Consider the following 15,348-nt stretch of genomic DNA (forward strand, 5'->3'; position numbering starts at 1 on the left):
AGCCCCAGCTCTGTGCTGTGCTATGCAATGCAGGGCTTGGGAGCTGCACTGTCAGCCAGGGCATGGTTTTATGTAGTCCATGAACTTTACCAGTATTCTGTTATAATTAAAATGCATCAAAGCTGTTTAAAGCCAGGCTCTAGCACTGCGATTCCTCCTGGGGAAAGCACCAGCTTTGCTTTAGCAGGTTTGTGACTCACTGCATGATCCTCTTTACCCCTTTACCTGCTGCTGTGGCAGATGGGTGGGAGGTCAGTGGAGCAGGGGCTGGGGACAGCCATCCCAACAGCAATAAACTGAATTCAAGCATCTGTATGATGCCGCACAGGTTATTTCTGCTTAACAGGAGCTAAGGGACTGTTTTCAGTAGGAAAGGGGGTTCAATAATAAGAAGCAGAGGAGATTCAAGATCTCCAGGTCAGAGTTTGCAACACCCTGAGCAGATCTGAGTGTTGTGTCTGAGTGGAATTTATTCCTGTTTGCTCCGGCCTTTGTAGTGTGTGCTCAAGGAGCCTCTGCTCTGCAGCACCCATGGCACAGAGAGCCTGACACTGGGAAAGGCTGGTTTAATGCTGAAATCCTCGGGAACAAGTCAAAAATGGAGCCATTAGGCAGCTTCTGCAACAAATATGCTGAGTCAAGCCTTACTCCCTAACACAGAACAGCCCAGCAATGTCTCTAAAACCCGACAGGCTTCCAATTTGCTGTGTGATGTCTCCCAATCTGCTCTGGGTACACTTCAGTGTCCAGTGGCAGACAGTGATCCAGATGAGGCTTTAATGTGAAGCATCAATTAAAGCTCAATGCCTCTGCCTCCACTGCTTGTGAGGATGGGTTGGATGGTGGGCTCCTGCCCTTCTGCCCATCAGCCAGGGGCTTGAAGTGCTGCAGGGAAAAGAACATGCTCATGCAAAGATTTGATTCTCACTGCTCAGGGCACACACACACAACTTGAACCACACCAGCCACATTGGCTCTGCATGAGTTGTGTGCTCAGCAGTCAGCCCAAGGAGATGCATTCTGGCTTGTCTTGGCCTGTTGAACAGGATGGCACCTCAGCCCGTAGTGCAGCCTAGCTCCCTGTGTCAGGCAGAGGCACCAGGGAGAAAAGCAGCTGAGAACATGTTCTCTGGGGCCCACCAGCCCTTTGCACACTCCCACTGCCACCACAAAGCCAAGTGTGAAGGAACCAGCTGTGCAGTGCTGCTAGCTGGGCGAGCAGCACCTGGGTGGAGCTGCATACCTGGGAGTTCTTGAACTCCAAGAAGAGGGAGAAGAGGACGTGCAGAGGGTGGATCCGGCTCTTGTACACAGGGATGTCCAAAATGGCTGCAGGTGAAATCAGAAGCATGTGAGGGCACCTGGTGTGCATTGCCCCACACAGAGCATTGCCAGGAAGGGCTGAGCTCTCCACTGCCCACCATCACCTGGGGCTCCATGCACCAAAGACTGCAGACCCCTGTAGTACAAGAGCCCACCTCCCACTGAAGCAGGAGGGAATGATCCCAACTGTTCAGGGCTGAGCCTGCAGTTAAGCTCTCCTGCTTTCAGACAGAGTGCCAGGCCAGCATCCCATTGAGTCAGCAGCACAGCCTCCCCAGCTCACCACAGATCATGTCGATGTATTCAGCAAGGTCACAGCTCATCTCTGCGGTCGGAAGACCCACCTGGAACAGATGGTGCTGTCAGATCTGCTCCCAGATCATAGCAGCCTGGGAGCATACAGAGGCCACTGGGGCAGCAGCTGGGAATTCCAGTGCTGGGCTTCTCCCCAGTTTCTGTCAAGGGCAGAGTTGTGAGGAGGAACAAGCCCAAGAGGACTGAGCCGTGGGATGGAGCAGGCACCCAGCTTTCATGGCAGACAGTTTCTAAGGCCATGAGCTGAGCTAACTACTGGTCACCCAGACAATGTACCTTTCCCAGGAGCTCCTCAAATTCTGGTGACCATTCCTGCATAAGGGTCTCGATGTCAGGCATTGGCCTGCCGGGGAAGAAAAGAACGTCAACTTCAGGATCACACACGACCTCCCACTGCCAACATCAGGGCTCACCTGGAATAATGGACTGTGGCAGCAGGTTTGCAGCGATGCAGTTCACTAATACTTTCAATCCATCTCTCAATGGCTTTGGGGTTCTTTTCTGCATTCTCCAAACTCTTCACTTTTATCTGCTGCTAAAAATACAAATAAAAACCTGGAAATGTTTCATGGTGTTTTCAGACGTTTTGGGAAAGCTGTATTCACTTCTGGTGAACCAGGCCTTCCCCCTTTCTCAGCCGCACTTTACCAACAGATTTCTGCATGCAAAATGCTGACAAAAACTGGGTATGAACAACCAAAAGGAATTAAAGTATCACCTGAAGTTAACAGACCCAGAGTTTGTATCAAGATTTGACTGAAGCGAGGCTCAGATCCACTGCAGTTTAAAATTATGGATCAAAGCAAAAGGTCTGGTTTTGCTGCTTTTGAAGTTCTCAGTTGTAAGAGTAAAATGCCATGGTTTTACTCCAGGAAGCGTGCAGCAAGTGTGACCTCCCTCTCCTTGACTCACTGTGATGTTGTGCTGCTTGGAGTTCTCTGTCAGCCAAAGGGAGAGCACAGTGGGATCTGACTGCTTGGTTGAGGGCTCATCCAGGACCAGCAGGCCAAGGTTGTCAGGCTTGCCATCAGGACGAGGAACCTGCAGGAAAACGGAGCCCTGTTCTCTGTGGACTACAGGGCCTTCCTGTGGGCTCTCTCACATGTGCATTCTAAGTACAGTGCTGCCTAAAAAGCACACAGTATTGGAGAAGTTAAAACCTAGGCTTTTACCCAAGTGCTGTTTGAGAGGTGACCAAACCACCAGAGTAGTTTTCCAGGTCTCTGCCCCTCACATCTGACAGAGCAAGGGACAGACCAGACCCTAGGCTGCACGGCCTGGCTGCCTATGTGCTCTGACCCTGCGTTCTGTTTCGGTTCGTGGGACAGGACAGAGAGGGGAACCTGAAAAAACTGTACCTTTAGGAATGCATCGATGTCTCCAACAGCAGGAATAAAGTCTGGAATAAAAGGCTGCAGCTTGTGCTCAATCTCTATTGTTTTGGGAGTGTACCTGGAAAAAACCACCCCCACAGCATAGGTGACTAGAAACTGTACTGCAATAACTGAAACAAAGGAGACTCAAGAGCAGGCTAAAACCCTTCCACTCACCTCTTAATGTATTCAAAGAGATCTTTGATTTCAGAAGACACTTGCAGGTAGTCAAAATCTGCTGGATTGAAATCACTATAAAAAAAGGAAGAGAGTAGAGGAAAAAGATTAACATGTGGCAAGTTCTGTACAACAGAAACCAGGCCCCAGTTGGGGCAGACAAATGTGGGAAGCTGAACTATCAGGCAGTAAGTCCTCTCTGGAAAACACTTCTTGCACAGGGAAAGCACTATTCGGCCCCGTTTTGCTTTGGACCTGCTGGCCAAGAAAAGCACCTGAATGATGGATATCTGAGATCATTCAGTCCCACACAGGGGTGTCAAAAGGGGGCTAAGTGCTCTGCACAAAGGCAGCAAGAGGACAGCAATTAGGGGTCAGCAATAGCTTTGAAGCTGAAAAGGATGGAAAAGGAGAAGAATTATGAGGATCTGAGTGGCATGTTCGAGATGGTCCTTCCTTTTTCTGGACTTCTCCTGTCAGCCCGGCCTGGCTTACACCTTGGATCACTCCAGTCGTGCCTCTCCTGGGCACAGCAAACAAGCCCGGGACTGGTTCACCAACTCACCCTGGAGTATCGGGGACGAGGAGGCAGGAGCTGCCTGTCCCGATGCCCACGACTCTGTTCACTCTCGTACGATCAGGGGAAACCAGTGGAGCCGACATGTCCCGAAAAGCACCCAGCAGCCTCCGCCCCTGCCCCTCTGGCCAGGAACACCGCTCACCCCTCCAACGCGGCCTCCTGCTCCTCCGAGTCCTCCTCCGAGTCGCTCTCCGAGGAATCTTCCTCCGAGTCCTCATCGTCCTCGTCGTCATCCTCGCTGGAGGTGGCTGTGCCGGAGAGGTGTGCCGCTGCCTCCTCCTGGAGGAGAGAACCGGGTCTCACGGCGTATCACCGAGTCTCACCGGGCCGTCCCGCCGCCCGCTGCGCTCGTACCTTCCCTTCGCCGCCGCGATCGCCGCTCCCGCGCTCGGCCGTTCCGACAGACACCGCGGGCCGGCGGGAGTCCCGCAGGCGGCCCGCACCCTCCGCCCGCGGCGAGCGGGCTCCCGCTTCAGCCTCAGGCAGCTCCAGGCTCTCGTCGTATGGCTGGTTCTCCACCGGGCGGGGCTGCGCCGAGAGGCAAAGTCAGGGGCGCTGTAGCGCAGGGCCGGCTGGCATCCACATCCACCGCCCGCCGTGTCCTGCCACGCTGTGTCCCGTGCCCTACCTCCGCCCGCGCCCCTGGGTCCCGTTCTGTCCCGCCGTATCCCCCCGTGTCCCACCTCCGCCCGCCTCGCGTCGCGCCGCGCCGCCGCCGCCGCCGCCGTCGCCATGGCGACTCCGCCCCGCCGCGCTGGGCTCGGCCGGCCAGAGCGGCCTGACCGCGCACGCCCCCTGGCGGCTGGGAGGTGTCCCAGCCTCGCCCCGCCCCGCCCCGCCCCGCCCCTCCGTGACGGTACTTCCGTGTGCGGACGTGGCGCGGGGCCGCCATCTTGCGGGGCCGCCCGGGAACCGGAGAGAGCGGAGGGCCCGAGCGCGGATCCTGCCGCCACCGCCGCTGCTATGGTAAGGGAAGGACCTGTTCGCCGCGGGCAGCGCGGGGCTCGGGGCAGTCCCCGGGGCAGCCCCTGGGCCCGTCCCACCCGCCCGGCCTGTTCGCAGGCCGGCGCTGGATCCTGCGGCCTGGTGGGACAGAGTGCAGCGCTACAACCCCAGGTCGAGCCGGGGCCCTTTGGGGCGGCGGGGACGCAGCACATTTTCTCTGGTGACTCAGAGCCACGGTCCCTCCTCAGCATGGCCTCACGCCAGCTCTGAAGTGCGTTCGGGGTCCCAGGTGTAGCCGGGCGGGTGGTGCCCGCCTGCTCCCCCGTGCGACCCTGTATCTCAGGGCTGGTCCGGCTCCTTTTGTCCGTCGCGGCGGTGTTAGGTTCAGCACAGACCAGCACACGACTCTATCAGAGCTAAACTGTGCCCAAGGTGCGGCAGGGATCAGGGCTGCCGCGTTTGAGGGTTTCGGATACTTTCTGTCAGTAACAGCAGCTGGGGATTTAGAAGATCTGAAGTCCAGAACAGAATTATCCTGACAAAGGTAATTAACATCTGTGAGTGAGAAATAGAGGGGGGAAGTCTGGACAGACTGGGAGATGGAGAAAGTGCAGCTGGTGAGTGCCTTGCTGCCCTGTCAGTGTGATAACGCCTGCGAGCTGCCCGAGAGTCATCCAAGGGCTGTGAGTGATAACCAGGGCTTTGTTAACCTGGCTGTGTTGTGGGTATGGCACTGGTGAGATGTCACCTTTCACAGTTCGTTTGTGTAGTTGTAAGCTGGGACAGCTTGATGGAAAAGTCGATAACCTGGAGCCTCTCCTAATGCTCCTGGGGGTTGTTATACCTTGGTCTGTGTGAAATCGGGGATGATCATTGGCCTGACAGAAGCAGGAAGAGCTCTCAGGATTATGTTGGGACAGAATGTGAACTAGAGAGAGAGAGAGCAAAAGCAGAGATGTCTCTGCTCTTGACATTGTTCATTGCCTCATCAAAGAGAGACTTAGGATCTTGTTTAAGGAAGGGTGTGCGGGTGAAGTGTGATGGGAAGGGATGCTGACTGGGAGGCCCTACTTACGCGCTGCTCTCCTGCAGGTGCTGTTGGCAGCCGCCGTGTGCACAAAGGCAGGGAAGGCCATCGTGTCCCGGCAGTTCGTGGAGATGACTCGCACCCGCATCGAGGGGCTGCTGGCGGCATTCCCAAAGCTGATGAACACAGGGAAGCAGCACACGTTTGTGGAGACAGAGAGCGTGCGGTATGTCTACCAGCCCATGGAGAAGCTCTACATGGTGCTGATTACCACAAAAAACAGCAACATCCTGGAAGACCTGGAAACACTCCGACTTTTCTCTAGAGTGGTAAGGACTCATCACTCAGTGATGTGCCTATAGCCCAGAATGATGCTGTTGTGAGGGATCTGTTTCAGAGCTAGTGCAGGAACACTGCATGCCTCCACTTGGTAGGTGTGTGTTCCACAACTTCCTTTGCTGGTTGGACAGAAAGCTCTGAACTTTTGGTGGTAGTTTTGAACTCCACATAAAAAATCATCAATTGTACTTCACTTGGTGAAGTTGACTGTAATTTAGCATTAGATATTCTTTGTACAGTATGGGGTTGTTACAAGCGCAGTGCTGCTATGCGGGATCCTGAAGCAGCAAGTTTGTGTCTTCACACAGCCAAAGGATTTTCAGGAAATTCACTGGCCCCAGCATGCATTCGGGTTCCTTTGAGTTAGTGTTATGAGGAAGCTGAGCGGTTCTGTAAGGATTTTAATGTGGAAAAGCTGACAATGGCAAAACATCATCTTGTTTATTGACAATGTAATGGTACGAAGGGCAGCGCTAAGGTGTGCTGGGGTTGGAAGGGTCTGGCACAGTTGTGACCTCTGGGATGGTAGAAAGAAAGTGATTACACAATACTGTTTGTGGGTACTCCTTTAGAATGTTCTCCCTTTCTAGATCCCTGAATATTGTCGAGCTCTGGAAGAGAATGAGATCTCAGAACACTGCTTCGACCTAATCTTTGCCTTTGATGAAATTGTCGCCCTGGGCTACCGTGAGAATGTAAATCTGGCACAAATTCGGACCTTCACTGAGATGGACTCACATGAGGAAAAGGTGTTTCGGGCAGTCAGAGAGGTGAGCAGGGGCAACCTGCAATCCTGACACAAGGTGCCCTGTCTGGGAAATACCACCTTTGCTATACAAGAAGTGTTTCTCTACTTTGGTGGGGCCATGCAATTATTTACCTTTTCTGAGGGCCAAATGCTCATGTCTTGTTTCTTTTTTCTTGTCCAGGGGTTTTTGGGCAACTGGACTTAGTTCCTGTGTAGGGTAGGGCTGAGGTTGCAAAGCTCTATCAGCCTCTTATCTTTTTCTTCAGACACAGGAACGTGAAGCAAAAGCTGAGATGCGCCGTAAAGCGAAGGAGTTGCAGCAGGCCAGGAGGGATGCAGAGAGACATGGCAAGAAGGCACCAGGGTTCGGGGGCTTCGGCAGCTCAGCCGTGTCTGGGGGCGTGACAGCAATGATCACAGAGACCATCATTGAGACTGAGAAGCCCAAAGTGGCACCAGCTCCAGCCAGGTAGGGGAGACATCAGGTGGCAGATGTTGGAGTTAGTCTTGGCTCAAGCCACGTGACCAGGGGGTCTAACATGAGTTCCATTGCTGTCAGCTGACTTGGAGATTATTATACATTTATTTAGGCCTTCAGGTCCCAGTAAAGCCTTGAAACTCGGTGCTAAAGGGAAGGAGGTGGATAACTTCGTGGACAAGCTGAAATCGGAAGGAGAAAATATCATGACTTCTGTAGGCAAGCGCTCTGCAGAAGCAGCCAAAGTTCTTGCTCCTCCTGTTAACATGGAGAGGTGAGTGCTGCCCTTGCTTTGGAAGCAGTCTCCTAATGGCTCTCCCTGCATGTGGCCTTGAGAGAGAGCATACCTGCTCTTCTTTGGCTTTTCCTGTGTTTTCTTACCTTGTAATTTTAAAAGTTGGGCATAATCTGGAAAAGCAAGTCAGCAGCAAAGCAGATAGCTAGTTTGATTAGGCATCCTCTTAATTAAAATGGACTGTTCTTTCATTGTTGAGCTCAGGTTGGGAATTTTCCTGTGCCATTTTCCCTGTTTTACAGCCTTGTTGCTGCTCAGGATGCAGTCATTCACACTTCATTTTACACATAGCAGTTCAGAACCTTTTAATGCCCTGAGCTGTGCTGTGGCCTGTCAGAGGGGATTTGAGTGACCAGTGCGTCAAGGTGCTGCATCGCTGCCATTTTAACTGGGATCCCATCCCTTGCAGACCCATATGCATGCATCCTCCTGCCCCTGAGTTCACTGTCAGATCAGTATTAGCCACCACTGTACTAGCCATGCTGTTGTTTGGGAGTCCCTGATCAGTATACACAGCCTGTCCGTGCTGAGCAGTGGTGTCTTTGCTGTCTGGGTGTTACCAAGTGTAGGACTTGAACTTTTTCCTCTGTCTATCTAGCGTGCACATGAAAATAGAGGAGAAAATCTCCTTGACTTGTGGCCGTGATGGAGGGTTGCAGAACATGGAGCTTCATGGCATGATCATGCTGCACATCTCTGATGAAAAGTTTGCACGAATTCGCCTGCATGTAGAAAATGAAGACAAGAGGGGAGTGCAGCTACAGGTAAAGCCTGTTTGGAGTCCCACGCTGTTGAAAACATTTTTGCTGCTTTCCAGGGGAAAAATAGTGGAAATGCTTGAGTATGTTGCTGTCCTGTGTTCTCATCCAAACCTTCTCAGGACATGCATTGGAGATGGGAGTAATCAGTACAGGTATTAGCAGAAGTGCAGGGCGAGTCATGCCGTCATGCTCAAGGGATTGAAGTTCACTGGAGAAATGCAATCTCCGTTGCCATTCTGCCCTCAGAGCCTTATCTGCCCAGCAGTGCACCTTGCCATGTCAAGTGACCTCCCTTGGACTTTCCAGCAGCCTGGTGTGTTGCTCAGTGCCTGTTGTGTCATGTCAGCTGCAGCTGTGGAGTGGAAATGGGATAACAAACTTCCTGTACCAATGGAGAAATAATTTATTCTCTTGGAAGCTGTTTCTTTCTGAGGTTGCTTGTTCTGTCACCTGCTGTACTTGGGATGATTGCTGGAGAACTCTGAGAGCAGTCAGCAGTTGCAGCTGAGAAGGTTCTTGGGAGATTCTTCCTTCTCTTTCTCCCTCTTCATGGGACCTTGCTGATCCCTGGAGGGGACACTGCTTGGACACACTGGCTCACTTCTCACTAGGGACTCGTCTGTACATCATCACTGTCTGCAAGTCCACTTTCTTCCAGTGCATCCCATGAGTGAGTTGCTAACAGCCCTCCTACAGGCAGTGCATCAGGTGGAAGATAAGACCAAACTGTTCGCTGACTCCTGTCTTTTTAGTGTAACTTGAACAGTGACTTGCAAAAATCCTCTACTTCTAAAAAGTCACTCACACTTGAGGTTGTGACAAGAGTGTTTAAATGGAGTTCAGCCACTGACACATATGTTCATTAAGGTTGCTGAGAGAAGACAGTAGTGTTACAGTGTCAGGCTTTTTCCCAACAGCATTGAATTGATTTTTCTTGTAATGTGTGCTGTAATGTAATGTAAACAGGATGGTCTTTGACTTACAGTTCTTCTGTACATACCAGCCCACATCGCTTGAGTCTCTGGTGCAGGTGCACATAAAAAAGACAGTGGTGGGGATCCTTCTTGTCAGATTAGCATTTCCTGGAAGGAATCTCAGGTTGATAAGCAGTTGTGCTCCAGATGGGCTTCTGAGCCAGGAGGAAACCTGATGTGTATTTTGTCAAAGCAAACACTGTAATGTATAGGCCTGTCCTGGTAGAACCAGCATTACCTATGGTTCTGTACTTGGGCTTAGACCTACAGTCTGGGCACGTGTTCCTCTTTCAGACTCACCCAAATGTGGACAAGAAACTCTTCACTACAGAGTCACAGATCGGTTTGAAGAACCCAGAGAAGTCATTCCCTATTAACAGCGACGTGGGCGTGCTGAAGTGGAGGTTGCAGACCACAGAAGAATCCTTCATTCCATTGACAAGTGAGTGCAAATCCGGGGGCTTGGGCAGAAGAAGCCGGTGATTGTCCATGAGCTGCTAGTAGCCATCTTGCAGCAGCTGGGCTGCCTGGAGCCTGGCATGTTGTGAGACCTTGGAGATACTGTGTGTATCCATTGGGTAGTGTCTGTCCTTGGCAGTGTGTGTTTTCTCTAACACCTCAAGGAAAATAGAGAACTTTTCTTAAAGTCAGCTTGGGGGTGACTTTGGGTGTTTTGAAGCGCATCATCTTCTGAAATCCTATTCCGCATGAAAGGCCTGCATGGTTCACATACTGTCTCTGTTTCCTCAGTTAACTGCTGGCCATCAGAGAGTGGGAACAGTTGTGATGTTAACATTGAATATGAGTTACAAGAGGAGAGCCTAGAGCTGAATGATGTGATCATCACCATCCCCTTGCCGTAAGTAATGTTCCTTATCCACACAGCACTTAGGATTCCTGTCACCTCCTTCCCCTCCCTGTTTTGTGGATCTGGCCAAGCCAGCAGGTATTAGAGGGATTTCCTTAGCTCTCTGCAGGGAAGTTATTGTCACTTTTCATTGCCTGCTCTAGGTCTGGTGTTGGCGCCCCAGTGATTGGAGAGATTGATGGTGAGTATCGCCATGACAGCCGGAGAAACCTCCTTGAGTGGTGCCTGCCGGTGATAGATGCCAAAAACAAGACTGGTAGCCTGGAGTTCAGCATAGCAGGGCAGCCAAACGACTTCTTCCCAGTGCAGGTCTCCTTCATCTCCAAAAAGAACTATTGCAACATACAGGTATGGTCACTGCTGATGCTCCACAGGTTGGATGTCACCCTTGCCTCAGTTCCCTGGCTGACACTGGCCATACTGCAGCGGCACCATGCTGTCCCACTGGCCATGGCTAAAGGATTGGCATTAACCTGTCTCTTGAGACGGCTGGATTTGGGAGTGCCAGCAGATAGCACTGGCAGCTGACACTTCGTGGAGTTTTCCTGAAGTTTCAGTTGTGTCTTCAAGTCTCTGAGTAATCATTAATTCCCCTCAGACCTGGTTGGAAAATCCATCAGCCTTGCAGGCAAAACACTGGTTGGCATACAACTGTCTCCGCTGAAATGTAGCCAGTGGCTGCCACTTCACTCCTCAGTGGAGACAGTGTTACTACAGAAAATCACTCCCCTCTTTCAGGTTTGGTGGGAACAAAGATCTTTGTCTCAGGGCTGAGTTGTGGTTTAAAGGCAGCAGGTTGGTTGTGCTGTCATGGCCATCATGGAGTTGGGAAGCATGGCATCGCTGCAGTAAGGGAATGCTGTTCAGTGCTGAGCTAATGTTGGCTGTTGTCTCCACAGGTTACCAAAGTGACCCAGGTAGAGGGGAACAGCCCTGTAAGGTTTTCCACTGAAACCACCTTCCTGGTGGACAAGTACGAAATCCTGTAATGCCAGACTTGGTGATGCGCAATGGAAGAAATTTTTAAATTAAAAAAAAAAATGAGGCCGACGTTTATTCTGAATGTTGGGAACGCCACAGCCCCCTCTGCTAAGACATGTGGCTGTGCCTGCCATCTACAGTGTTCCTGGGTCACAGACATTTTTTGCAGAGAAGTGACGTGCTCGTGGGGAGAAAGGCCACAAATTTCTTTGGCAGATTTTTTCCGACTGGCAAAAAAGCAAGACCTCCACAAAAAGCCTGACTTTGACATGCTGCCCCCACACCCCCAAGATGCTCGGAGCTCAGCCCAGAGCTGACCAGACATGATTCTCTTCTCTCCTGAAGCATCATGTGCTGTTCCATTGTTGGTGCTGCCATTTTAATTTCTCCTTGGCCTCTGGTTCTCCTGCGTGGGGCCACCTGCTGGTCCTGACCCTTCCGTCTGGTGGAAGCTGAACAAGTTGACCTTGGCCTCACAGGTGGGGTGGGTCATGGCACAGGGTGGGGAAGAGAGACCCGAGGGTGAAGTCCTTTTACCCCACATAGTTACTGCTTTTCCTCCAGTTCTGTGTGTCAATGGCCCAGCTCCAGGTGGTCTGCAGCGGGGAGAGCGTCCAAAGGGGACTGTGTCCTCACTGTCTTCCACAGCTGTTCTCAGGCCAGGCTTTGGAGGAAGGTTTTAGTTAGGTTAGAACCAGCTGTATATCCTTTGCAAGGCTGTTTTGGTGTCTGAGGAGGCTGAGGGCTTTGTCTGCCTGGGTGAAAGGAGCTGTGGAGCCTGGTTGACTTATTTGGCCTGCCTGTCAAGACCTGTCTCACACCAGTATTGGTTCAGCACTGGCAGGTGCGGGAGAAGGAAATGCTGGTTTCCAGGTAATGTGGGGATGATCCTAGTCATTTCTACTGCGGCCTCACTAGCGTTATTTGCCTCATCTCAGAGACCTGTGCTCCCCCACAACTCATCTCACCTGCTTGGCTGGGGCCTGTCATGAGTGTCACGTGCCCCTGGGCACACCTCACCTCTGCAGTCAGAGGGCCCGAGTGCAGGTGGAAGGCAACGGCCCTAAAAGTGTGTGTACTGTGCTCTGTGAGAGACAGCCAGCCTGTCCTGGGCCCCTGGGGTCCTCTGCCAAAGAAGTTCGTGGTCTCTCCTCTGCTGGCAGCACCTAAGAGGAAATCAACCCTGGTCTTGCCCTGAGAGGGCAAGCCCTCTCCCCTAGCAAAGTAGGCAATGAATCCCATTAACCCAGTCCTCTTCCAGAGCTGCTTGTCTGTATGATTTTTAAAATGGAGTCAGTTCAAGTATCCGAGGAGATTTTTTTTGGTTGGGTTTTTTTTTTTTTCTTAAATTCATTGGAGGGTGATATTTAAGCCGAGCCGAGGTCCCCACTTTTTGTAACCCTGTATGATCCTGGCCTAGGGAATAGAGCACATTCCAGTGTACACAGAGAATTGAGTCTTTAATCAAATAAAGTACTGTTAAAAGAGCTGGCTGGGGGTCGTGAGGTCCTTCCGGAGCTGGGACCGGTCAGCCCAGGCCACGTGGGGGTGGGAGGTGCTGACACCGGTTGGGGCGGGGACACGCTGAGACAGGCAGTGGTGGACAGTGGAGCAGCGGCGGAGCCCGGGGAGGGCTGTCACACCCGGGGAGTGAAGGTGAGTAGCCGCTGGCATGAGGTAGGACCCCCTTTGTGCTCCAGGCGACCACTGCCGTTGAGGAGCCTGTGGGGCTGGGGTCAGGGTGTCCTGTCACACGAGGACTCCCCAGTGCTCCAGAGACAGCTTTGGGACGTGGTGGGGGTGATAGAAAAGTGATTTAACTGTCTTGGCCTGTGCTGGAGCCACGTATGGGACATATTGAGGCTCTCTGCTCCCTGGGGTGGCCTAGGAGGGGGTGCAAGGAAGGAGCTGCAGACCGGGAAGTAGGAAAAACACAGTCAGCCATAAAACCAATCATTGCACAATGTTTTGGTGGTGTGTGGGTGTGCCGGGAGCTGGTTCAGGATCCAGTGGTCCAGGTCACTGGTGGGTTTGCTAGTGTGGGAGCCCTGAGAGCAGCTCAGTGTTGGAAGGCAGCCAGACAAGGTTCTCTCATCCTCAAATCCTGCTGCAGCTCATGGGCAGTCACAGGAGGAGATGGTGCTTGGCCCATGGCCACCACTGCTGTCTCTGACACCTCAGGGAGCCTGGGAACCATACTGGCCTGGCTGGATCCTGCTCCATGGCTGGACCTTGTTTACTCCAGCTTCCTGCCACACTCCTGCCACAGCCCCTTCAGCTGCTGTCAGAAAGCCAGAGGAATCTGGCAGTCCCAAAAGGTCCAGCTGCTGTGCTGGAGGGCCACTGTCTCATGCTCCTCCAGCTGCCATGCAAGCCCCCAGCCCTCTCTGAGCACTAGGCAGAGGCTGCAGCGGGCAGGTCCCATGGCTGAGCACCACAGGCAGTAGTAGCAAGGCAGCACGGCCAGGTACTTTTTGGTAACTCCTTGTACATTAGGGTTTGCTGTGTGATGCCACCTGTTGGCACAGGGGCAGGGTGCTGCGAAGAGGGATGGAACCACAGGTTGCAGGGCAAGGGATCCTTGCTGGTAAACAAGAAAGAGAAGAGTGATCAATGCCTGGTTCACCCACCCCTTTCCCAGCAAACAAAGAGCTGGGTGATAGATTCATGCCCAGGAATTGGATTCAAGACCCACCAAACCTATCCTGTGTCATGGTCTTCAAGATGTCATCAGCTGGAGTTGCAGATGCTCCTTGCTAAGCCGAACGTCTGGCCTGCAGGTGAGAAATTGTCGTTTTGTTATGAGAGCATTTTGAGGAGCAGCTCTCCATTGTGCAGTCTTGTGAAGGGTCTGGAGCCTGTGTCTGTGCTGTGGTGTCCAGAGGCATGTGCTGATGCTGTGCTCAATGTTTTAGCTTCAGCAGTGGTTGGCTCTTGGAAGTGGCTCACCTCGGGGAGTGCTGGGTGTAGTAGGTGTGGCTTCACATCCTCCCCGACCTGAGCACATGGTGAGCATCCACCAGTCTATGAAGACTCTGAAGGGTGATCCCGGCAGGGCCTCGGCCAGAGCACAGCTGTGCTGCAGTGGTGCAGGAGCACTTGCCTGAGCAATGAAATCAGCGGGTGTGGCCAGGATTCCTCGGCTCCCGCCGGAGCTGTCTGGTGGCTGATTTATGGTGGTGTTATTGCCAGGATCATGGCGTTGTCCCAGCAACCGCAATGCAGCCCCCACCATCCCTCGCCTGGGTGGGATGGGGCTGGCTGGGTCTCCCCCACTCAGTTGTCAGCCCCAGACCGGGAGGCAGTGGTGAGGAGCAGGCTCCTCACTTGCCTCTGGCTTTGTGCAGGAGACAGGCTCCCCCTTCCCAGCGGCTGGGCGGAAGAGCCGGTTGTTTACCAGGGCAGAGGGTGTGGGAAGGGGTGAGCGCACCCTAAGTGCATTAGCAGATGGGGAGCAAACAGGCAGCCAAGTTGGCTGGAGGCTGCAACACTTTGCTGTATGCACCCGTTAGCTCGGCCACTCAGGCTTCCTTCCATGACTCATCCATGGGGATGAGAGGCCATGCAAGGGGGTGCCATGCGCCTGCCTTTGCCATGCTGTTGCTTCATGCCAGCATGGCCGATACTGCATGGCATGGCCTGCCAGTCTGTGCTCCTTCATGAGCACAGGCTGAATGCCCATGCCCTGGCCAGCGGTGCGCAGTGCAGCTCTGGGGTCTGCTGGTACCTGATGTGGGGTGAGTCAGGACGTGCTGTGCCCAGCTTGGGTCTGGGTGGGCAACAGCAGGTCAGGCAGCAGTGGACCCCCAGAGCACCCCTGCCCATGTGGGCTTGGGGCTGGCAGGCAGATTGCAGCCTGTGGGCAGTGGGATGCAGAGGCTCCCTGGGAGCACGGTGGGGCAGCATATCTGCACGCAGCCTGCACTGCGTTAGTAAGACCCCTGCATCGGTGGGGCTGGGCATCCTCCCAGGTGAGGCTTTTGGCTGTGACAGGTGAAGAAAGGGACTTTTGTCTTCCAAGAGGCTGGGGCTGAGTAGGCAGCCCTACGCGGGGAGAACGAGGACCGTGGGCTGTTTGGTGGTAACTGGGCCCGACCCCTTGGCATTTGCTGCCTTCACCGCTTCCCACGGCGGGAACAAGCAGCGCGTTCTGCAGGCGGCAGC

The 15,348-nt window shown here is 53.3% G+C and overlaps 2 protein-coding genes across 3 annotated transcripts; one reads left to right on the plus strand and one right to left on the minus strand.

The window, feature by feature from the left end:
• Positions 1-417: 417 nt before the first annotated feature.
• On the minus strand, positions 418-4,528 carry IFT46 (intraflagellar transport 46). 2 transcript variants are annotated; one of them, XM_066334859.1, is made up of 11 exons: positions 4,452-4,528; positions 4,123-4,296; positions 3,911-4,047; positions 3,189-3,263; positions 2,997-3,090; positions 2,551-2,679; positions 2,052-2,170; positions 1,915-1,981; positions 1,607-1,667; positions 1,244-1,329; positions 418-885 (listed from the first exon to the last, which is right to left on the minus strand). In XM_066334859.1, exons 1-11 carry the CDS (start codon positions 4,500-4,502, stop codon positions 790-792), a joined length of 1,089 nt encoding a protein of 362 aa, XP_066190956.1. In that variant the 5' UTR covers positions 4,503-4,528; the 3' UTR covers positions 418-789. The 2 variants fall into 2 exon arrangements, with proteins under 2 accessions (XP_066190956.1, XP_066190955.1); XM_066334858.1 differs by having other exon boundaries at positions 2,052-2,173.
• Positions 4,529-4,620: 92 nt separating this feature from the next.
• On the plus strand, positions 4,621-12,671 carry ARCN1 (archain 1). Its single transcript, XM_066334662.1, has 10 exons — positions 4,621-4,734; positions 5,806-6,069; positions 6,670-6,849; positions 7,094-7,296; positions 7,418-7,579; positions 8,199-8,364; positions 9,630-9,777; positions 10,086-10,194; positions 10,347-10,551; positions 11,103-12,671. The coding sequence occupies exons 1-10, from the start codon at positions 4,732-4,734 to the stop codon at positions 11,190-11,192; spliced, it is 1,530 nt and encodes a 509-aa protein (XP_066190759.1). The 5' UTR covers positions 4,621-4,731; the 3' UTR covers positions 11,193-12,671.
• Positions 12,672-15,348: the final 2,677 nt, after the last annotated feature.

The sequence above is a fragment of the Sylvia atricapilla genome, chromosome 23 (genome assembly GCF_009819655.1).
Source record: "Sylvia atricapilla isolate bSylAtr1 chromosome 23, bSylAtr1.pri, whole genome shotgun sequence".
Taxonomy (NCBI): domain Eukaryota; kingdom Metazoa; phylum Chordata; class Aves; order Passeriformes; family Sylviidae; genus Sylvia; species Sylvia atricapilla.